Source organism: Pseudonaja textilis, chromosome 3 (assembly GCF_049901715.1).
Source record: "Pseudonaja textilis isolate UNSWEBS1 chromosome 3, rPseTex1.2, whole genome shotgun sequence".
Taxonomy (NCBI): domain Eukaryota; kingdom Metazoa; phylum Chordata; class Lepidosauria; order Squamata; family Elapidae; genus Pseudonaja; species Pseudonaja textilis.
Genome location: NC_141992.1, coordinates 153,014,456 through 153,038,117, shown reverse-complemented (window position 1 = coordinate 153,038,117; position 23,662 = coordinate 153,014,456). Strand labels below are relative to the sequence as shown.

The following is a 23,662-nucleotide window of genomic DNA, read 5'->3' as shown; positions in this document are numbered from 1 at the left end:
TTTGTAGACCTATTGGAATCCAGTTTCTGCATAGATCAGATCAACTTTTGTGGTATTGTTTTTCTGGTTGATTAACATGAACATAGTACAAATAGCTGTACTGAATATCAGGAGAATGAGATGAATATGAAAAATGAAGATTTCTGATTTGTCATATTTCAGAGGAAAAAATAGTGTAAGGGTTTTAGAAGAGAGCCAGTTTGGTGCGGTGCTTAAGGTATCAGGCAGAAACCAACAGATGAGTTCTAATCCTGCCATAGGCATAAAGCCAACTAGGTGATTTTGGAGCCAGTCACACTTTTTTTATCTCAAGAAGCAGATTAAAAAAAACAATCCCTAAATTTTGTCAAATACACATAAGGGATTTATCCAGGCAGAAGCTAGAAGTCAACATTTATTAGCCATCACATATACATACACACGTGCCCACACCCACACATACTTATTTTGGACTTAGACCTTCAAATAACTTAGGCCTTTTACCTTTTGAAAAAAAAATGTCTTTGACATTGCCTGGACAATGAGAAGCCTTATCTTTGTTCAGGATTACTGTGAGAGAAGGGAATGGAAAATGTTGAACCATATAGAACTTTGAAATGCTTAAACACCATATAAGCATTAAAAAGAAAAAAGAAACAGGTAACATTCACTACAAGGGAAGCTTTGTTTATTTTCAAATGGTCCCTGAAATTTTCCAGTTATTTTATATGACCATTTGAAGTGAACCAATACATAATAATGAACATTCAGCATTCTCTTTCACTGTTGAATGTAAGAAATATTTTTTAAAAAATATATCTTTAGTGAAGCTGACTCCTGGTGACTACATGAACATCTCCAAACCATAAGTGTTTTGCCAGTGCTGCTATCTTTTTTTTTCCGGGGGTGGGGGTGGGGTGTTAATCTTTTAGTTTAGTTTCTATAGTGTTTTCTCATGGCTTTGAAGTACGTGGCAAGGGTAAACAATCATCTCCCCAATTTACTTTGGCAAAATAGAGTAACACAAAATATAATTTAAACATTAATTTTACTAAAATATATAAAAATGAAAATGTGAAATCTCTTTTTAACTTTAGGTTATCTTATATAAAAATCATTAATTGAAAAAAATAGAAGATTGGCTGCATTGGCTTACATATCCATATCTTGTACATTGTATTGTATTGTTTATGGCATGGATATAATTGAAAATATTGACATTTTCAAAGTTTTTAGTTTGTTTTTGGACATTTTATTTTTTATTGATAAAATTAATTGGCCACCCATTTTACTTAATGCTAAAAAGGTAATTCTTTTAATGCTTGTAGCAATAAATTAAATGTCAGTTTCTGACCTCCAACAGGCCTTCCTCAGCAGCTAAGTGTGAAACCAGATTCTGATGTCTTGACAATTGAGAATGGAACAGCTTTCTCTTTTCATGTTGAGGTATTGGATGAAGTAGGTAACATAACAGTTCAACCAAACCTGCTTGTTCAGTGCAAGGTAGGCAGTGTCTCTCAAATACAATTGCTTATATTGCTGAAAATAACATTATGGAAATATTCTGTGAACCCATAGCATATGTAGTTACTGAAAACGTCATCCTTTTTATAGGAATAAACCATTGTTACTTCATCATGTTTGTAGTCTTGTCTTAAAATTTAGTTCTAAGACAGTTATGCCAGCTTGAATGGGCCATAACCTTAATCGAAATTATTCTTGATTATATTAGTTTTTAGGAGTTCCAGGCCTTCCTGTATATTCTGTAGATTTCAGCAGCCCTGAAAAAAATACATTAACTGGACCAGTTCTGCACATTCAAAATATAAAGAAAGATCAAAACCTTAAAGCAAAAATTGAAATACCAGTAAGTTAAAGATATTCCCCCTCCTCCTTCCAGAATGCTAGAACCCTTGCATATTTTTTTCTCTGTCTACTATCAATGCTTTTAGCCTAACTAGAATGTTTTTTTTCAAAGCTGACAAAGCATAAAATAGTCTTTGGTGTTGATATAACTTTTAATTTCTTTTAAGATTATAGGTGAACTTCAGACATGAACATCATGGGGAACAAATATATGTAATTTCTTAGACTATTCCCTGGCATATTAGAAAAAAAATTGTGTTAACATCTGCAGCAACTGAAAGAAATATCTTTGAATCTTGAACTTGGTTAATTTTTGTACAAGCATGTCAGTCATGGCTTTTACAAGTAGGGAGTAACAGCATTTTATAAGAACGCTGTGTTTGTTAGCACTAAATCACTTTTATTGGAAATGGCTTATAAATTACTTTTTGGACATTAAGAACTTCCAAAAGTATACGTTTTGTTATACTGGATGATCTTCCTCCAACCCACAGTAAACTATAAGTTTGAAACTTAAAGAAAAACTTTTTAAAAATTTGGAATTAAGCAGCTAAAGGCAATTAGACTGTTATTTTTGGAAGGAAATTAACTGGATCAAGATTGAATGGAAATAAGACTTTGAAAAAGTTAGAATATTGCTTGTATAAAATCCTATTTAACTATATGAGGATCTGAGTTTTAGTGTAAGAAATCCTTTCCTGGAAAATGTTCTGGATGAGAGAAAAACATGCTAAGAAAAGAATTTGAAGACTGGTTAAGGAAGCAATCAGAAATAAATAAAGATTATAGTTAAAGGAGAATTCCCACTAATATAGAATGAAGAAAAATATTTTAACCCTGAAAGAATTTAAGGATACTTGGCAAAAAAACCATACTCTTTAGACCAATGGTAGCCAACTGGTCGGCCGTGAGAAAATTTTGGTGGGCCGCAGAGAAATGCCCCCCAAAACACCACCCAAAGCCTGCCCACCACTGGCTCTCACCCATTAGCCAAGCGCAAACCTGCAAAAAGCAGCGCAGTCCTTGCCGGGCAGGACGAGGTAATGGTGCTGTTGCAGCAAGAGGGAGCTGGCGGCATAGGTGGGCTGAAGCGGCAATGGAGATGGCCAGAAGGAACAGGAGCGCCATGCTATTTGCAATTGCACGGCACTCCGCACCTTCCAGTTTGCCTCTCCTGGCCTGGGCTCTTCCTCGATGGCTGCAGGCTGTAGGGATGGCCTGGGGCAGGAAAAGCACTGGCTTGTGGTGGTGGAGGGGGCAGAGTGGGCAAGTCTGCGCTCACCATCCAGTTCAGAGGTTTGGAATCGGGCAGCAGGGGAGGCATCAGTTTCCTCGTCCCTCTTGGTACTCTGCTTTGCTGCTGCCCACTCCCCCATGGTCCAAGCCATCGCTGCCTGTGGAAAGCACAGGAAAAGCGAGCAGAAATAGCTCTCGCTGGGGCGAAAGAGCTGAGGTCGGGGAAGGCACAGGCAAGAGGAGAAAGCAGCTGCCTTTGAAAAGCGCTGCTTTCTGTGGCCAGTGCCTTCCGACCTTCTGCTCTTTTGCCCCAGCGAGAGCTGTTTCTGCTTGCTTTCTTTTCCTGGTGGGGCAGCAGAGACATCAGAGCTGTTCTCCCCGTTCAGCAATCCAGGCCTGGAGGAACGTGAAGAATTGCAAGTGAATGCTGGAGAAAAGCATGTTGGAAAAGCCAACACACATTTCCAGCATGCATTCCCCCGGGGGAGGGAAGGAGTAGGAAGGAAGGAGAAGCCTGGCTGGCTTTCTTTTGGCATGGGATGGGGGAGGGAGACCAAATGCCCAGACCAAAAAAGCGCTGAGGAAGGTGGGCTCGTAATAATCATCCTGCTTGTGCAGGCGAGAGCTCCAGCTTTTCTGGACTTGACCCCCCCTTCAGCCTCCACACAGGGAGGGATCCTTCTCTGCTTGGAAGCGAAAGGAGAAACCTGGAGCTTAGCCTCGGGGAGTCCTCTTCTTGTGTTGCGGCTAAAGGGGTGGTGTTGCCTGGTTATTAGGAGCCCATCGGTGATTCCAGCCCGGCCCTCCTTCCCTCCCCCAACTAACTCCAGGCAGCCACACCTGGCAAAGGAGGGAGAGGTTTCCTTTGACTTGGGGAAGATATGAGATGGCTCTGCTTTTCTTCTGTTTGAGGGGGAGCCAGTTCCTCCCCTTCCAGATCTTCCCAGCCTCCAGGCACCATGTGGTTTCTTAAATCCTCCCTCTTTCCCGCCCCCCCAAAGGATGAGAGAGGCCCTCCTTTTCCTTCGCTCTACCCATGGTTATGATTAAGCATTTATTGATTTTGTTATAATTAAATAAGCATTTGTGTGTGTGTGTGTGTGTTTTATATATAGATAGATTTAAAATTATGAGTTTGGTGGTCCCCGAGTTCGAAAAGGTTGATGACCCCTGCTTTAGACCATGGGTGTCAAACATATCATTTTGCTGTCACATGACGTTTTGTGACATTTCTCCCATTCGCGGAGCTGGGATGGATGTGGCCTGTGCGCAATGCATCTGGAGTGCCAGTTTGACACCCCTGTTTTAGACTCTCTATGAATCAATAAAAATGGTCTTAAAACAAGACATAGGATATAACCGAAAATCAGACTGTTTTGGATATGAATTTAAAATGAATTGATGTAGGAATATTATATAAGATGTTATATAAGAGCAACAAATGAAACTGGCTGAAGTTTCAATAATTAAAAGACATACACAAATAATAAACCAGAAGAACAACTTGGATACTCAAGTTTTTACAAAAGAGAAGTGTTTATTATGAGGGAACTTTGAGAAAAGCAAAAGAGAGAAGAACCAATTTGGACATTACCTAAAAGGAATCCAGATCTTTAAGACTAAAACTAAGATCTACAAAGTGAGCCTATTTGATCAAGGTTTATGTGTATATTACAGTATATAATCCACTTCTTTTCTTAAAGCTTTTAAATGGTTTTTCCTGACTAGGACTTAACGTTGAGCCATTAAAATAGTTTTTAATGGAAAAAATATAAGAAGATTTTGTTGTATTTTTAGAGGAAATAATAAGCTATGATATGAATAATTGAGTAGAGATGAAGAGAAATAATAAGAAATTAATTTGTGGAATAGCAATTGAAGGAATTAAATATTAATATTTTCAATTTGTTGTTTCTCGTAATTAATGGATTTTTCTTGATTATGTTTGAATGATGAAGTTTTAAAGATTTGTTTTTATATATTAGCCATGGACTTTTCGTGATTAGGATTAAAAGATTTTTATTATTTGCCAATAGAATAAAAGATGATTTATGGAATGAAGAGAGTTTTGGTTGAAATATCAGAGATGGTATTAAACTATTAAAAATGTTTATACTTGTTTGGATGAAAGAAGTTAAGTGATTTTATACTTTCTATATTATTTTCCTTAGTTCGTATTAGTTTTTATCTTTGTAATTTTAAATTTCAATTAAAAAATCAGATAAAACAGTGGTGGTATTCAACCCGTTTTACCCAGTCCTGGAGAGCCAGTAAGAGCAATGAGCAGCAGAGACTGAAACGGTTTGCTCTGCTGTTGGGCCCACCTGCCTGCCCGGGCTCCCATACTCACCTTTATCCACTGAATTGGAAGTGCAGCTGCTTTGCGCGGCACAGAATAGTGCCGCACGGCGGCGGCTGAAGTGACTGGGACCATCCAAGCTTGCAGGAGGCAAGTTAGAACACCTCTGCACCTGCTCAAAGTGTGCATTTGCTGCACACGTGCACGCAAAGTGTGTGCATGCATTCACCAAGTGACACCCACCGAACCTGTGGCAACAATATTTGAATCCCACCACTGATATAAAAATGTAATCTTTTTAAAAAAATCAAATTTATGTTTTCTTCTTTTGAAAGAAAAGCATATAACCATCACAATTGTAACTGACATCAGAACTATTATGGTAGGAACAACATATTTAAAAAACAAATGTAGTGTTTCTTAGTTGTATTTTGATATATAGATATTATATTTTATGTTAAAAATACATTGCAAATATTCATAGTATACTATTATTAATTAGGTTTATTAGGTAAAATATTGTTATACACCTTTGAAAATTCAAATTTCCTTGTGATTTTTTGTTTTGTTTTTATTGCTAGAGTTTTAAAAATGTGCCACCAGTACACAAGACTATCATACTGCTTCCTAGTGGGCGTCCTGCAGGACTTAAGATTTATTGCAGTGAAGGAGAAAACATTGTTCAGATTAAAGACAAAGAAGTAATTAATGGTGTTGCAGGTGAAACGCTAAAAAATCTTACATTTCAAATGTATGATGAAGGAGAAAGAGAAATCAAAATAATTCCAGCTCTAGCTGAAAAAATTAAAGTAAGTATAGATGATGTTGTGAATATAATAATGGAAATGTGCCTGGAAATGTTCTTATTAATTTATTTAATTACAGCTCTAAATTTTCTAAGCAAAATAGACTAATACTTAGGCTGCCCATTTATAATGAATTAATATTTGTAAACCTTCAAGGAAAAGAAAAAAAATAGCAGTTCAGCTTGTTCTCTTTTTTGTCACACATATAGAACTTAGAAAGCTGCCTACTTCTGTTCAATTTTTTTTAAATGCTCAATCTTAAATGTTACTGTGGAATGTGAAGAGCTAGTCCTTAAAGAATATTGAATGCTGACTATTAGGATATGCTTAAAAGGAGAGTTGTGTTTAAAGTCCAAAAAGGAACTATACTTTTCAATAAGTTAATGCCAAACCTTTTTTCAATTTACTGTAGTTTAGCAGAAACAAAAATTTAGCAGGAGTTCAATGTTACTTTATGGGACAATGAGGGAAAAACTGATGCCTGTTCCCCCTTCCCCCATCTCCTTATATGGCTGCATTTTTTTCTTCACCTTTTGACCTTAGATGCATATTAGCATGAGTCTCTGGCAGTGATGGCTAACCTTTTCGGCACCAAAGCGTGCACACATGCACCCCCAAAATGCAACACGTGTGCCCGCGTGCATGTATGTACCCCCCCACACATGCGTGCATGACCCCCATGCATGCACGTGTAATTCCCATATGTGCACTCCGTCCCTGCGCATGCACCCTGCACGCATGCACTCCACCCCCATGCATGCACGTTTAACCCCTGCGCATGCACCCCAGACCCACACATGCATGTGCAATCTCGCGCATGCCCCCCCCACCCCGTGCATGCCCCCTGTCCCTTGCACATGCGTGGCAGAAACCCAAAAATCAGTTGGCCAGTGGGAGTCGCACACACACATGCGTGACAGAGCTGAGCTGGGGCAACGGCCTCACATGCCCACAGAGAGGACTCTGTGTGCCACCATGGCTCTATGGTATCTTTGTAAGCCTCCAAAAGCTTCCGCAGCTTTAAGGCACAATCTGAAGGTACCAAGAGGATATCAACTCCAGATTTGAAGCATTGTTACCTTTCTGATCTGGATACCACCCACAAGCATTTAACTGGGAGACGCAATGCATCACAGGTCAACAACTTTTGGATGAAGTTTTCTCAAATGGGCTAACTTACAAAATGTGTTCAAAATCCAGGATCCATGATTCTGGTGGGATTGAAATTTACATGGACTTTGAAGTGATTCACCTTTCTTGAAAAATATTTTTTGTTAATTATTTCAAACAGTTGTCATAGTCTACCGTGACAGCATTATATTGGGAATATATTTATGTTACACTTTTATTGCATGTACATAATTTTGGATATTCAGGTTTGCTTATATTAAATTGAAACACTTTCAGTTCAATCCATTAACAGTATTTCCATTTAGGACATCCAGGTGTTCATGGATTTCCCAAAAAAAAATCATCAAAACCAGGAAAAATGTTATTTTCTAGTATCCAAAGTATTCTTTTTATCTTAGGTAAGCTGGACTCCAAAGCTTAATAGCAAAGAACTGATCCAAGGATCACTACCTAATGTGAAAGTTCCAACATCTGTAAAAGATGAATGCTGTTGTCTGCTTACATTCAGTGATGAAGGCGTGTCTTTGGCAAGTTCATTTGTGGTCAGGTTTGTACATTTTCTTCAATCATGTTTCAGTAATGAAGCTTATACTGTAGCTTTTCCTGCTGGGCAAAATACTGTTACTGCCAACTTTTGTTTATACAGACATACAGTATGAATGTTAAGAAGACATACTGTATATTAACATATATAAATGTTACACCTGCCCAACTATAATCAAATCACCACATTTAGGGTGGTTGGCAGCCTGCTCACATTTACAACCAGTTGCCAACTGCCTTCACAATTGTGTGATTGTCTTTCTACAGTTTTCTCTGGAAAAGATCAATGTTCAGGGGGACACTTAGTGAAGCCTAGAAGATTGTGTCTGATAAGTAGAAAGTAGAAGCACAACTATTTTTGGGCTTCAAGCCACAAGATCACTTCAGGAGCGGGAAAAGAGGTGCTTTCTAATTACTCCATCGTAGGGTTTGTAGTTATTGGGAATGAAGAAGATCAAAACCTGCATGTTGCCTTAATGATGCCAAATGATGCCAAAATAACAAAACATGTATCATGACAACAAAATGGATGGTCTGCCCTTTTGTATTTGTAGCAGTGTCATATGCAAAGTATACAAGGGGTAGAATTTGCATTACATCACAACACATGTTCTGTCATTTTCTCCCCTCCTCCACTCCCATTTCTGCAAATGTCCCTGCCCGAATCTCAGTAAAGATTAGCTATACAAAGTATGAACAATATGAAATTTACCTCTATTTCCTTAAAATGTATATTAATCTCTTGTTGTTTATTTCACTAGACCACTTGCTGATGAGCCAAAACATATCAAATGCAAAATTAAAGGACCAAATATAATAAAAATGGGTGAAAAGCTGCAAGATGAAATTGGTATATATGTGTAACTCTTAACATTTTTAACTGACACCTTGATAGTACCATGGCAATATATTCACCAGCTGCAATCGTGTTGCTTTTATTTACTCAGTCAGTTCTGAAGATATTTGAGTTCCAATCTGTCCATATTATGCAAAGTAAATCTACTGTTAAATTTGCATTAATGGCATGTTGACTAAGATTCTAGGCTTCTATTACATTTAGACTTGAGATAAAATATTATGTTTGCGTAGTTAAGCCCATTTCAGATCTTGAATAAGCATGAAATCAAACTACTGTTGTATTTAACATCAAGGAGAACTTTTAAGCTTTATGTAGAATGTAGTTTACAATAACATATTATAAATATGGTAATATTTTAATCTGTATTGTAATTCTACAATATTTTTATAACTTGTACTTTATATATATATATATATAAAGAGATAATGATTACTGATCAGCATGGAAATCAGATTCAATCCCTGTCATCTTGTATGAATGCCTTGAAGATTTCTGGAAATGGTCTGGATAAATCAGAATTGAAAACTTTTTGGAAGGTATTTTTTTTAATATCCCACATTATATCTATTAAAATATTTTTTGCTTTAAAAAAATAGGGAGAGGAATTTACACCTCTATCTCTGAAGAAGCTTACAAGAAATTCTTGACCTCTAGTCATTCATTTAGAAGTCATTCTAAGTTATGACAGTACTGAAAAAAAGTATTTTGCAGCTGCTCCTTAAACTCACAGCATCCCTGCAATCATGTATGTGATCATGATTCAGGCAATTGGCAGTCGGCATGCATTTATGACAATTACAGTATCTGAGGAACATGTGGTCACCATTTGTAACTTTCCCATCTAGCTTCCAAGAAGCAAAGTCAATGGGTGGAAAAACGGATTCACATAACAACTATGATTCACGTAAAGACACTAACTATAAAGGTCATAAAATTGGTGTGACAATTCAATTGATCATGTGATAATTCACTTAATGACTACATCTCTAAATGACAGAGGTTTTAGTCCTATTTGTGGTCATAAGTCCTTTACAGTTACATGAATATTAAGAGATGGCTAGAATACCTTTTCAATCCTAGGAAAACTATTTTATTATTCATAAACAAATGTGTTAATTGGGTTCTCTTTATCTACTTTTAGAATTTTGTGAAAAACCAGTCAAGTTTTAGGTTATATTGCTGTAGAAATACTTAATATTTAAAAGGGTTCCCAACTCCTAAACATCACTATATGTAAAATGATATATTTGATCCAAATTTCTGTGAAATATATTATAACTTTTGTCAACTCACATAAATTCTTGGACCAAATTTAGCTTTAGATTTCAGTTACTTTGTATCAGATATGCAATATGTACCATATTTTTCGGTGTTTAAGATGCACTCCCCCCCCCCAAAAAAAAAACAGGCAGAAATGTCTGTGCACCTTATACAGCAAAGGTTGCCCAAGCCCCGCCCACCCACCAGCTCCCACCCTTCCTCTGCCTCCCAGCAATTTGCCTCCTTGCAGCAAACAGCCTGGTCAGCTTCAGCACAGCCTGATTCAGCACAAGTAGCTGATTGTCGATTGGAATTGCCTCCCACCAATGAGCTGTTTCAGGCTGCAGGGATCACCATTGCCAATTGCCACCTCCGCACGCTCCATTTTCGGCCTCCGCATCCCATTTTTGGTCTTCGCACACCTCATTTTCTGCCTGTTCTGGGCCATGGGGATTGGCATGGGCAGAAAATGGGGCACACGGAGGCCAAAAGTGGGATGCAGAGGCCGAAAATGGGGTACACAGAGGCGGCAAAAGGCAATGTCAATCCCTACAGCCTGAAACAGCTGGTTGTCTGGAGATAATTCCACCAACAATCAGCTGCTTGTGTTCAATTAGGCTGCGCTGATGCTGACCAGGCTATTTGCTGCAAGGAGGCAAATTGCTGGGAGGAAGGGGCAGTGGCAGTTTTTTTTCTTGTTTTCCTCACCAAAAGCTAAGTGCGTCTTATATTTTGGAGTGTCTTATACTCTGAATAATATGGTATTTTCTTGTTATGCTTTTACAATTAACTAATTTTCCCCATAAAATTCTAACAAGTTTTCTTCAACTCTTATTACATATTTTTATAGGAAATTACACAAACTATTTCTATCAAAGGAATTAAGTTTGAACCAGGCCCACCAGAAGTTAAAGAACTGCACGTTGCTTGGCGTGATTTGTCCCATTACCTGAAGTTAAATTTGATTGCTGGCCATCCTGCTAAATTGGGTCTTCTGGATTGGATAGAACCAGGCAAAGTAAGTCAATGGCATATGATAGAATACTAACCAAATGATGCTATGCTAACAATTTTGCGAATCTGTAAAATTTGAAAGTTGCATGGTTTATTAAGTATGCTTGAAAGCTTGACATATTTATTATCTGGTATAAAAGTGAGCACTGAAACAAAAAATGTAATTTGAATTTATATTCATAAATAATTAATGAAATAGCATATGCATGCTATATATTCTACATAATTCCAAATAATAATCTTTTTTAAAGGCTATATCTGTAATTAATGGCAAAGAATTACCAAAGGCTCTTATAATCCAGCTCTGTGATCAGTGGAATAATCCATCCAATGAACCTAATGTCAAAATCAAACTTGTAAAAGATAATGAAATAAAGGTAAGTAGAACTTGCTCTTCCCATTACAACTTCCTTATACCATAGAGATTGATTGCCCATATATTGTACTAAAGTTTATTTCCTATGGCATCTTGTTTCTTTCTGCGGAATTATTTCACTTGATAGATAAAACTTCATTGATTAAATCAATTAAGCCTATCAAATATACAAACTGATACAAAAATACAATTAGAGCAAAAAACATTGGAACATGTTCATAATAAATCATCTCCAGAATATTGTATTTTACTGGGAAGTCAAGAATATATAGGAAAAAAAAGGTTATTTAGTAAGCTTTATCAGTATTTTGTCATAAGAAGAATTTTTTTTCCAGATTGTTCCTTCAAATATGCTGTATCAAACAAATGTAACTGGTCGAGCGAACTTTGGAGTTCTTACTATTCATGCTCCTAAGTAAGTGATTAAAATTCTTCCTATTATTCAGAATATACTTAAAATATATATTTAATAATCCTGCTATGATGGCATAGAAACTTACGTATTTATCTTAAAAATTGTTCTCTCTAATTCTGGATCTGGTGGGTGCTATAAATGGGAAATAAGGATAAGCAGGAATAATACCAACAATTAAACCCACAAGAAAATCAAGATTCAAAGAAACAAAAATCACATGACTGCAAACATTACAAATTTTGTTTAAAAAGCAAATGTTGCAAAATGCCAGATGTAAAGTCCAGATGAACAAATTGAATGTTAGTCATTGAAAAACCATAAAGGTGGGGTTTGTATATATTTAAATTTGTGTCATGTTAATTTAATGTATCAGCTATCATATCCTATAATGAAAAAGTTGAAATAATAATTAAATGATATGGTATATGATATATGGGGTGGGTGTGTATACATATATATAAATATGATACAGCTCACAATAATTACATCAATAGCAAGGACAATAAAAATAGACAATTATATTAAAATCACTATTGCAAATTCAGTTCAGTACAAAAATCAGTAGTTAAATATCAATACATCTAATTCAGTATAACTATTAAAGAGGTTCACCATTACCACCGGACTCTCAAGTATGGTAGCACAGCCATACCTTTAGTGCTTTCAAAAAAGCCAATAGAGTAGGGGGGATAACCTAAATTCTGGGGAATGACATTTCAAAGGTAGATACCAAGGTAGAAAACGTTCTCTTCCTATCAGATGAAAGTAGACAGGAGCCGTAACATGCCTCTCTTCCAGATCCAATGGGACAGGTAGATATAACTGTGGAGTTGCACCTGGAAGCACAGTTTAAAGGCAGCTCTATGTAGGGCACATGACAGTAATATTTGGGAGGTAATCAGTAAATGAGTGATAGAGAGCAATGTGTCGTGGTCCAAGAAATGGTACAAATGGCACCCAACACAAAACTACATAAAGAAATCTGGAATTCAGGAGGATGTCCAGAATGCACACAATGTCTGTTCAGGGCAGTGCCACCTGATTAAGAACAAGAGATGATAAATCCCTAAAACCAGAAGTCCCCAAAGCCACCGAGTCTTGCTACAGTTAAGCTGAAAGCTTTTGTTCCCAGCTTCCAGTCACTACAACATCACAACATATTTTAGTTTATCATGGACAGATGTGTTAAACTGAATTTCATCAGTGTATTGAAGACAGTTACTCCATAGTGATGAATGATCTCACCCATCAGCTTTATGTAGATGTTAAATGGGTGAGAGGAAAGTACCAAATCTCTTGGAATTCCACAAAGCAAGGACCACAAGCTTCAGACACTGACTGAAACCATCCAGGGAAAAAGGAGGAGAATCAGCACAATATAGTGCCACCTATATACCTAGTCCCTGAAACCAGTCCAAAATAATTTCATGGGTGATGATACCAAAGGCTGCCAAGAGACCAAGAAAAGAAGCCATTCGTGTGCTGTTTGTAAATACACGCCAGTAGCTAAATGTCAAAATTTTAATCACATGACCAAGGGGATGCTGTGCCAGTTGTAAAAAAAATGGTTGTAAGTCAAAGATTACTGTATATTGGAACTCCTATATTTCTATTTAAAATGTTGAAGCCTTCAGTAGAACTATACTGATGTTTATTATTGTATTTCAGAGGAAAGTACAACTTGCATTTCGAGGCCTCCTATAATGGGAAAGTACTAAGAAGTCCAGTGATCAAAATAAAGGTTTGGCCTGACCCAGAAAAACCTGTACATTTAAATATTAAATATGATGAGAGTGCTATCTTCACCGCTGGAAACATTCTTCCTGGTGAGTGCTTTAACATTTTTTTTATTTTCTAAGATAATCATTAGAAAGTTGGAATGCTTTTATTTCTTATTTTTCAACAGAATATTTTCGGCCATCTTTTAAAAGATAGTTTGCTCTATCAGTGTCATTTTTAGGTTATAAAATGGTAGTTACTCTATAGCCGTGTTGATGAACCTATGGCACGTGTGCCAGAAGTGGCATGCAGAGCCACTTCTGCTGGCAAGTGAGAGGTCGCCCAGAAGAGCCCCACTGCATATGCGCACACACCGCCGTTGCCCGACAGCTGATTGTCGGGTATCTGGCATGCATGCGCGGGGCAGGGTTGTACGGGAGATGTGCATGCACAGACATGCAGCATGCGTGGGGGTCTAGCGCACATATGCAGAGATGAGCAGTGTGTGGGGGATAATGCACACTTGTGCAGACACATGGTGCGCAGGGGGATCGCGTGTGCATGCACAGGGGGTGGGGGCCAAACACGCATTGCTTTCTGGATGCTGGCACATGAGCACGAGTGCAATTTTCGGCACGGGAGCCAAAAAAGGTTACCCACTACTGCTCTATAGCTTAACACAGCAATCTGCTGATGTGTTGGTGCTAAATGCCTTTACATTGAACTATCATATGAATAGATCTGAATTTGCGCTGCTTAAAACCTTTTTTTTGCTCCACAGGACAAAGTATATTAAGTATGATTGCAAGATTAGTGGTAGGCCTATAGAAAGTAGTGATAATTTTCAAGACCTACATTGAAGCTAAGAACAGTTTATTATCTGATACCAAATCTTTTCAGAGCTTCTGCAAACTCTGAAAAGCAGTGATCTATAGGGATTAGGAATATTGTTTTTCAATTGATATCTTGCATTATTGGATTGGCGGAATACAAATTACTCTCACATTATATTCCCATTGGAATATGCCTTCATATTCTTTAATGTAATCCTACCAAAATTGAGATTATTCACGCCTTTTTTATAATAAAGATAATTAGTACCTTTTGGAAGTAAACTTCTATTATTCCTTTCAGTTTTTCAGCAATTCAGTTTCGATTTGCTTCTGTAGATACCCCTCAGTGTTCTTAATCTCCAAACCAAAAGAATTTATGTGTTAGTTATTTATTGTATTACATGTATTCATTTTATTTATTATATTATTACAGAATTTATTTATTTTATTACTGTAGCCTATATCGGTCAAAATGGGGAATCAGTTTCATGATTTGGCTTTGGTCAAAGTGCTGACATCAATCTTGAAACCTGATTGCATTTTCCTTCTTCTTCACTATAAAAAGTATCTGTCCCATCATCCTGGTCCATGGCATTGGAATCAGTGGATGCTTTGGCACCAGTGACTCTGTAAACCACTTAGAGGGGGCTGTAAAACACTGTGAAGCAGTATATAAGTCTAAGTGCTATTGGCTATTCTGAGTTATGGCACTGGATTCTTTGGCTATGATGTGATGTCATTAAGTGTCTGGGAATAAAGTGATGCATTTTTATAGAATATATATCATTATAGTATCCTTATCAGTTTCTTATATTCTTTGACATGTATTTCTGACTAGTAATATTTTACTTCAGAATTTTAATCTGGAAGTTAAGTTTAGCAACATGTGTGAAAATAGATTTCTTTCCCTCATGCAGATTTCCTGGTTAGTGTTATTTCTGAAGATGGCAACAATATTAAAAATATAAATCCAGAAAGGATTTGTATGAAAATTAAGGAAACAGACAATGATGAAAATGTAAGTAACAGGAAACAATGTGTGCAACAGATAGATAGACAGACATTTTACATATGTGTACAAATTTAGTTCCAGTTAAACCTATCCATCAATTTATTGATGTTATTTTTTCATCATACCAGATGTTTCACAGTATTGCCTTGTTCAGTAATTGATCAGGTTCCATAAAAGAAATTTCAGTGTTGGAATAAATATCTTGACAAGTGTTTTTCACACTCTCCTAAAAATATGTCATTTGAGCATTAGTGTAAATCACTTCAGTGTTTTAGAGAACAATTGCTCATTTTAAATTAATACAATAATCTGTAATTTTATTTAGACAAAGATAGCTTTGCTCTGGTAATATCTTCATTTATATTAAAGCAGTGAATTTTTATTATTATTATTTTGTTACCTGTAAAATGATCTTGAACTTCTGTTGATTGAAAGTAGACAAGAATGATCATTGCTAAAAGCATTGGTTTCTGTATCCTTAAAGCCCAGAGAGGTTAGAGATGAGAATACATGAAGAATCACATCATTATTATCTACTTGGATCATGAGATAATTTTATGAGCACTTTTGAGGTTGAAAGATAATACTTTCTAGTAGGGGAGTCCAATTACTGAATGTATTCAAAAGAGAAATTTGTCTAGCATCTATGATTTATCCTCTCCTATTTATATATACCCATTAATTTTAATGTTGTATGAATTTGTTCTATGTGCATTTTACTTTACATTTTCTTTAACATAAATATGAGCTTAATTAATATTGAACTTTGGTCTTTTAAGATAATCTATTGATTTGATTTTGACTAAAAACTAAAAAATGAGCTTAATTTATACTATATACTTTTTAAGGTTCTTAGTTAAAATAATGTCTATCATTTTATTTATTTAGATTCTAAAGGATTCAAAGTAACTGAATTTAATAAAATTACTTTTTAAATGCTTACATATATAATATGGCTTTCTCATTATCTTTTTACTTTTTCTTTTTAGATTACAACATTTCAGTGTATCAAAGCAAACAATGACATGGATGAGGGCTGGTTTTGCTTCAGGTTAACAAATAATGTTACTTTATAGTAGTTCTATAATGCTGATTACAAAAATAATCAGTTTTGTTTTTAAATATAGTTTGGTTTGATAGCAATAATTTATTTTTATTAAGATTGAAATTCATATTGCAGGTATGATTTTTTTCAAACTAGGTATTGATATATTGTCTGTTAAATACCTGTGTCTAGAATAGTGTTTCAAAATTGAGAATATATATGCAAAAGTATAGCAAGTATTGCAGACATTAAATATGAAAATTCTGTTTATTTCTTTTTAATCAGTCTGAGTATTTCTTATTTTCAGACTGCCTAAAATATATAATAAAACAAGTTATGTTGAAAAAACTGATTTTGGTTCATTTGTTTCAAAGAGCAATGTAAAAATTTAATAGGGAAAATATTGAGAATTTAAGTATTGTAAATTTTAAAGAAATACTAACATTAGTGTTTATAATTTAGGAATGAAATGAATCCAAAAAAAGCAGGCAAATACAGCATCCAATTTATATTTACAATTGACAAAAAAATTGTTCTTAGTAGTAAAGAGGTGAGTTTTTGAAATAATATGTAAAAATGTTACATGTTAAAAATTTTACATTTTTAAAATTGTATTTTATTACTTCTCTCTGGTAAGATTTTGCCCAGCTACAAATTGTATTGATTTTTTAGCATTCATAAGCATGTCTTATCTTTATTAGATTAAAAAATTTAAAAAAATATACCAAAGGGTTATCTAATCAATTGACATCTTTGTTAGTTTTAGATTTATTGGTCCAGGAAAAGGCTTAAAAAACAACAAACCAACTTTATACAGTTTAATAAGGCTGCTGGATTTAAAATTTGCTCCAATGAATGGTATCACTTGATTCAAATTTTTATCAAAATCTAATGAAGCCATACAGAACTGTTGATTGCCCTGTATCAGTGACAGTTATGTCTTATGCCTATAACAGTTTAAATCTATTGCCCCCCCTTCCTATCTGCATTACATGATATAAAACTGAGAGGTTGTTGTTGTCTTAATTTATCTTCCTTCTATTCATTTCATGTCTACTTTCCAACCAACTGTACGATATATTCCAGATCTCATCGTGCTCTCTCTCCTCTTTGTTTTTATGCTCCATTGACAACCTATCCATTTCTGCACATTGTAAAGTCTTCTTTATAATCATAAAGTCGGTGGGGGGGTTGTATTTTCACATTTCCAATTTTGGGCAAAGGCAATTCTTGCTGCTGTTAGTATATGGAGTATAATATATATAATATAATATATAGCAGGTTTTTTTGCCAATTGTTTGTTTTAAAATCCCTAATAAAAATACTCTCTGGTTTCAATTTGATTTTTACTTTTGTAATTTCTTCTAACCAATTTCTAATTTTTTGCCAGTATTTTTTCGCTTTTGGGCAGGTCCATCACATATGATAGTAGATTCCCTGCTTGTGGCCACATTTCCAACAACTTGCGGAATTATTGGGGAACGTTTTTGCAAGCCTCACTGGCTGTAAATGCTAGTGATAAAACGTTTTATATAAATACTTCTTATAGTTTGCTGATAAAGTTAATTTATAATTTATTTCCCATAAGTTTTCCCAATCTTCCAAATTATACTATGTCCAAAATTTTTGGCCCAGGTTATTATTGTTTCCTTCACTGTTTCTTCTTCCATCTTATGCCTTAACAAATACTTATACATTTTGGTAATTGTTTTTTCCTCTGCCCACTGTAAAATTTTATCCAGTTCTTTTTCATCCAAATATATCCCATATTGTTCTGTGTCTATACTTTTATATCCTGCTTGGATCTGTAGGTACGGCCACCAATCTATCTGTGTTCCTTGTAACTTGAGCTCCTGCTTAGATTTTAGTTTCCCTTGTTCATCTAGTACAATGGTTCCCAAACTTTTTCAGTCCACTACCCCCTTGGTGCTAAAAACTCATCAGCGGTGCCCCACACCCAGGGGTGGGATTCAAATTTCTGTGGGCATGGCCTAATTTGAGGGTGTGGCTTGCTGGTCATGTGACCGGGTGGGTGTAGCTTGCTGGTCACATGATTAGCTGGCGTGGCTTGGTGGTCACATGACCGGGTAGGTGTGGTTTGATGGTCATGTGACTGGGTGGGCAAACCAAATACAAGTGATCCTCACTTAATGGTCAGTTGTTTAGCAACTGTTTTAATTTATGACTGGCCTCCCCAGAGCTACTTGACCTGTTTTTGGAGTTTTGACAGCCATGCACACACATACACACACACAATCCCTTCTAACCCCTTCTAGTCGTTGGACTAGAATCGGCAAAGGATCTCTGATTAGATTCTAGTAGTGAATAGAATCTAATCAGAGATGCTTTGCCAATTCTTGTTGATTTGTTTTATGTTGTTGAATTGCATCGACCTGTGTGTCCCTTCTTGTGCACAGCCCAGAAGCTTTTGTGATTCTTTGCAGCAAAAATTACCGACCTCTGACTTTGCTCTACTTTTCAAACGTGCCACCACGGCCGCGTTCTAGGTGCTGACCTTGCAAGTCCACCCCATTGGACACCATTGCACCGGATGGACCTGTCCAAGCAAGTCCTAGTGGAGCTGTGCACCAAGTCAATGGGGTAAACCTGAGAGAGGGAAAGAGAAAGGAAACAAAGTGAGAGAAAGAGAAGGAAGAAAAGAAAGAGAAAAGGGAAAAAAAGAAAAGGGGACAGACAAAGAAAGAGGGGGAATGGAAGGAAGGGACAGAAAGAAAAAGAAATAGGGAGGGAGGGAGGGAGGGAAGGAGGAGAAAGATAATAAGAGATCTATTCTTGTCCAATCACCTGCTCCAGCAAGGTTAAAAGGGAGTGTGTGTGTGTGTGTTTGTTTGTGTGTGTGTTCTCCTTGTAATTTACCAGTACATTTTGGTTTTGCCTTCTTCAGAATTGGCACTGTAATACATTGGGCAAAAGTAATTTTTCTGGGTGGAGGTCTGGTCTAATGGATCCTGTTAAAAGCCTCAACAAAATGTGAGAGCTTCCTGATAGTCTTGACCATGCTTCATCCACAAAACCTTTAATAGAAGCCAAAGATGTTTCAATGTGGAAAAGGGCCTCAGTCTAAACTAGGCCTCATTTCAATCTGATGCATCAGCGCTCGCTCGCTCTCTCCCTCTCCTTCTCCCTCTCCCTCTGCCTCTCCCCCTCCCTCCCTCCCTTCCTCCCAGACTAGCTTTGCTCTGCTTTCCTGATGTGCCTGTGGGGCTGGCGCTTCGAACATAGATGGATGAATGGATGGATATATAGATAGAGACAGGTAAGTAGGTAGGCAGGCAGGAAGACATACAGACAGACATACAGGCAGGCAAGCAGGCAGACTTTTTGGATGGATGGATGGATGTGGATGGAAGGATGGATAGATGTATGTATGAATGGATAGATAGCTAGATATATTGGTAGATAGGTAGGTAGGCAGGCAGGCAGGCAGGCAGAATGCGACAGCGGTAGCACATTTGAAAAGTAGAGCAAAGCCAGAGTGGTGGGCAGGAAGGCAGGCAGAAAATCACTCTGGCTTTGCTCTACTTTCCGAATTGTTGCACCGGAGCAGTGCAAGAGGCTCAATGGAGTGAACCTGCAGAGCCGGCACCTCAAACACAGCGCCAGCACATTCGGAAAGTAGAGCAAAACCAGAGTGGTTTTCTGCGTGCCTGCCTGTCTGTCTTTCTGTCTACCTATCTATCTACCTACCATTCTGTTAGTGTTTGGGGATAAACCCCCAAGCAGAGTATGCAGCAGCAGTCCAGCCAGGCAGGCAAATGAGAGAGAGAGTGGGCCCAAGAGTATACACACACTGGAGACAAAAACACTGTTTGTGGTTTTAAAATAGTTATTTATTGCACACAGAGATTAAGAAGTGTCATTCAGTCCATATGTCATTATCCAGTATATCTATCCAGTTATCTAGTCCTTTAACAGTAAATACAATGTCTATATCTGCTTGTAAATCTTCTCATCCCGATACCTTTCTCTCAAAGACAAACGCTGAATCCACAGCTCACCAAGCAAACAGTCCTTGTGTTCAGTTGAAATGGTATCTGGCACAGTAGCCTCCAAAAGTAAGCAGATAGACGTTCCAACACAGCAGGCAGCAGACCAGGAACAGAACCAGGTGCATCCAGAAGCCAGTGACTCAGACAGTAACATCCAGAAGCCGGGGTTATTACGTTTCCCTTCCTACCTATATTGCTGCCTGCAACCGCACCCACAATGACATTGCAGTTTCTTGTGCTTAAAGCTACAAAACACCTAAACCTAGGTTTACATATTTATTCAACCCAAACCTGGTTGGTGTATCCATATACCCAACACATTCTGGCTTTGCTCTACTTTTCAAACGTGCTGCCACTGCCACTGCCACTTTCGAGGCGCCAGCACCACAGGCTCAGTTGCACCAGCACAGTGCAAGGGGCTCAATGGGGTGAGCCTGCAGAACCAGCGCCTCGAACACAGTGGCTGCGGCACGTTGGGAAAGTAGAGCAAAGCCACTATGCAACAGTCAATGGGGTGAGCCAGTGGGGCCGGTGCCTCGAATGCTCCCCGTTGCCTCTTAGTGCCCCCTGCTGGCCCCCTTGCCTCATAGCTCCCCCTAAGGCATCCCACTGCCCCCCAGGGGGTGGTACCACCCACTTTGGGAACCACTGATGTAGTAGTTCTTTATAATTCACTGTTTTGTTTAGATCTAGAACATTCAGATATACCATAGCTTCCATGGTTGACATCCAGATTGGGACCTTTGTATAGTGATTTCATTTTAGTTTTTCCCAAACCCCTAGCAAGGTGTTTCTAATTTGATGTCTTTGAAAATACAAATGGGATGTATTTTCCCCCTCCCATATGAACATGTGCCAGCCAATCTGCAGGTCATGTCCTTCTAATATTAACACTCTTTTATTTTTCAAATTTACTCAATCTTTAATCCATGTTACTATTGCAGCCTGATAGTAGCGTTCCTAATCTGGAAGTCCGAACCCTCCCTTATTTTTACTATCCTGCAGGAGCTTTAGTTTTATCCGGGCCTTTTTCCCTTGCCAAATAAATTTTGTAATTGCTTTATCAAATAAGGATTTGCCTTGTTTGATTAGAATTGTTTGAAAGAGGAATGATAACTTGGGTTGTATAGTCATCTTAATGGTAGCAATTCTCCCTGTCAACGATATCTAAAGTTTCTCCCAATTTTCCAAATCTTTTTGTATTTGTTTTAATAATTTCCATAATTATCTGCTTTTATCAATGAGCATTTAACCATCAACCACACCACACCAACTAAGATTTTCAGGTTTTTTGTCATTTGGATCCCCGATTTCTTCTTCTTCTGCTTCACAGTCATATTCTTCGTTAATATCTTTGTGTTTTCTTTATTTATTTTTGTCCTGCCACTCTGCCAAATTCTTCAATTTCCTGTAGCAATATATTTTCTGTTTCCAAAGGGTCCTCTATGATGAATGCCATATCATTGGCAAATGCTTGCATTTTTTATTTTTCTGTTCTGATTCTTAGTCCTTTTATTTCTTGGTTATGTCTAATTTGTGTTAATAGCACCTCTGTTGCAATGATAAATAGTAGTGGCGATAGCAGCACCCATCTTACTCTTTTTGATATATTGAATTTTTCCATTACTTTTTTTTTCTGTTACTTATTTTTCCGTTCAAGATTATCTTTGCTGTTTGAGTGGTGTATATGGTTTTGATCGTGTCTATAAATTTTTCTACAAAGTTCATCAGATGCAATTGGTTAATAAAAAATTTCCAATTCAAATTATCAAAAGCTTTTTGTGCATCCATAAATATCAATGCCACTTGCTTATCTGGGTGTGCCTCATAGTACTCTAATACATTCATTATCATTCTGATATTATTTGTTAAATGTCTCTTTAGTACAAATCCATTTTGGTCAGGGTGGATGTATTCATTTAAAATTTTCTTGACCCTGTCCACGATTATTGTGACAAATATTTTGTAATCAACATTGAATAGTGAAATCAATCTATAGTTTTCGATCTGGTGGTCATCGGTATTCTCTTTTAGAATAAGCGTAATGTAAGCCTCTGTCCATGAATTTTGGAGTTTTGCCTGTTCTAATGTTTCACTATACAAATGCAACAATAACTGTTCCGATGGTGTTTGAATTTCTTTATATAACTCTGCGGGAATCCCATCTGGTCCCGGTGTTTTATTGCATTTTTGTCTGTTAATTGCCTCTTTCATTTCGGTTATTGTAATTTCAGCATTTAACATTTCTTTGTGAGGTCTGGAATTGTAGGTATGTTTCTCTCATTCAAATATCATTTAATCTTTTCTTCTGGTATCTCATCCTGGGTATATAATGTTGCAAAATATTTCTGAGCAATGGTTTGTTTTTCTTCTGCCAAATGATGTGGGATTTCATTTTCATCCTGTAGGCTTTGTATTATTTTTTTCTACATCTCTTTTTTCAGTTTATGGGCCAACCATCTCCCTGGTTTGTTAGCATGCTCAAAGTAGTTTTCTAAGGAGGAGACACATAAGGAAAGCCGGCGAGAAGTGCCGAAGGAGAGTAAAGGAAATATGACCGGGACAGTGACTGTGCATATTATAAGAAAGAGGACATTTGGTAATGAGGAGAGTTAATGGTGAATGTATAAAGAACATTAAATACAGCCCTCACCAGTCCACTCCAAATATTTAAACTGTCTGTCTTGGATGATTTTTAGCTAATATCAGCTTCAAGTTTTAGTCTCTGGTCGTTTTCCCCACTCTGACAGACAGTCACTATAATCAATCTTAGTCTTTCGCTCCCATCGCTAGATTGCCAAATTTCCCTCACCATAGACTCACTTATCTGTCTCTCTCTCCAGTTCTTTAAATCTCTGAGGATTAGGTACCTCTCTTTGTCAATTCTCACTGCTCACACTCGTTATCTCATTCTTTGCTTCTTTCTCCATTTCTCAAGCCATCACACCTCCGGATCCGACCCTAGGGCCAGTCTCTTACATGCCGTTTTCAAGGGGTTTCTCTTTCAGGAACAGGGGATCGCGTCTCCACCCGCTGCCCTCGGAGCTTCCCCTCTGTACCGCAGATCTCTCCAGGGTCCTCTGTCACTTCTTCCGGTATCCAGACACGTAAAAATCAGATATTCAGAAGGGAGCCACCATTCCTATGTCCGAGCCATCATGACGTCACCCCGGAAGTCGCCTAAATTATTTTTTTTAAAGGATTATTTTTCTCATTTTCATTCATTCTTCTATTGTTTGATATGGATATTGGAAGAATT

General features: G+C 37.2%; 1 protein-coding gene across 3 annotated transcripts in view; it reads left to right on the top strand.

Moving 5' to 3' along the window:
• The window catches only part of SMCHD1 (structural maintenance of chromosomes flexible hinge domain containing 1), an 88,096-nt gene that overhangs the window by 40,590 nt on the left and 23,844 nt on the right, over nt 1–23,662 (top strand). For all 3 annotated transcript variants that reach the window (XR_015743170.1, XM_087931142.1, XM_026699346.2), the window contains exons 23-35: nt 1,343–1,482; nt 1,712–1,846; nt 5,962–6,189; nt 7,716–7,864; nt 8,622–8,710; nt 9,140–9,255; nt 10,830–10,997; nt 11,245–11,370; nt 11,705–11,784; nt 13,453–13,610; nt 15,254–15,354; nt 16,338–16,399; nt 16,856–16,943. Coding sequence is in view for 2 of the 3 variants with exons in the window: in XM_087931142.1 (XP_087787268.1) it covers nt 1,343–1,482; nt 1,712–1,846; nt 5,962–6,189; nt 7,716–7,864; nt 8,622–8,710; nt 9,140–9,255; nt 10,830–10,997; nt 11,245–11,370; nt 11,705–11,784; nt 13,453–13,610; nt 15,254–15,354; nt 16,338–16,399; nt 16,856–16,943 (1,640 nt within the window). In the remaining variant the exon portion in view is untranslated. The remainder of the gene's footprint in view (nt 1–1,342; nt 1,483–1,711; nt 1,847–5,961; nt 6,190–7,715; nt 7,865–8,621; nt 8,711–9,139; nt 9,256–10,829; nt 10,998–11,244; nt 11,371–11,704; nt 11,785–13,452; nt 13,611–15,253; nt 15,355–16,337; nt 16,400–16,855; nt 16,944–23,662) is intronic.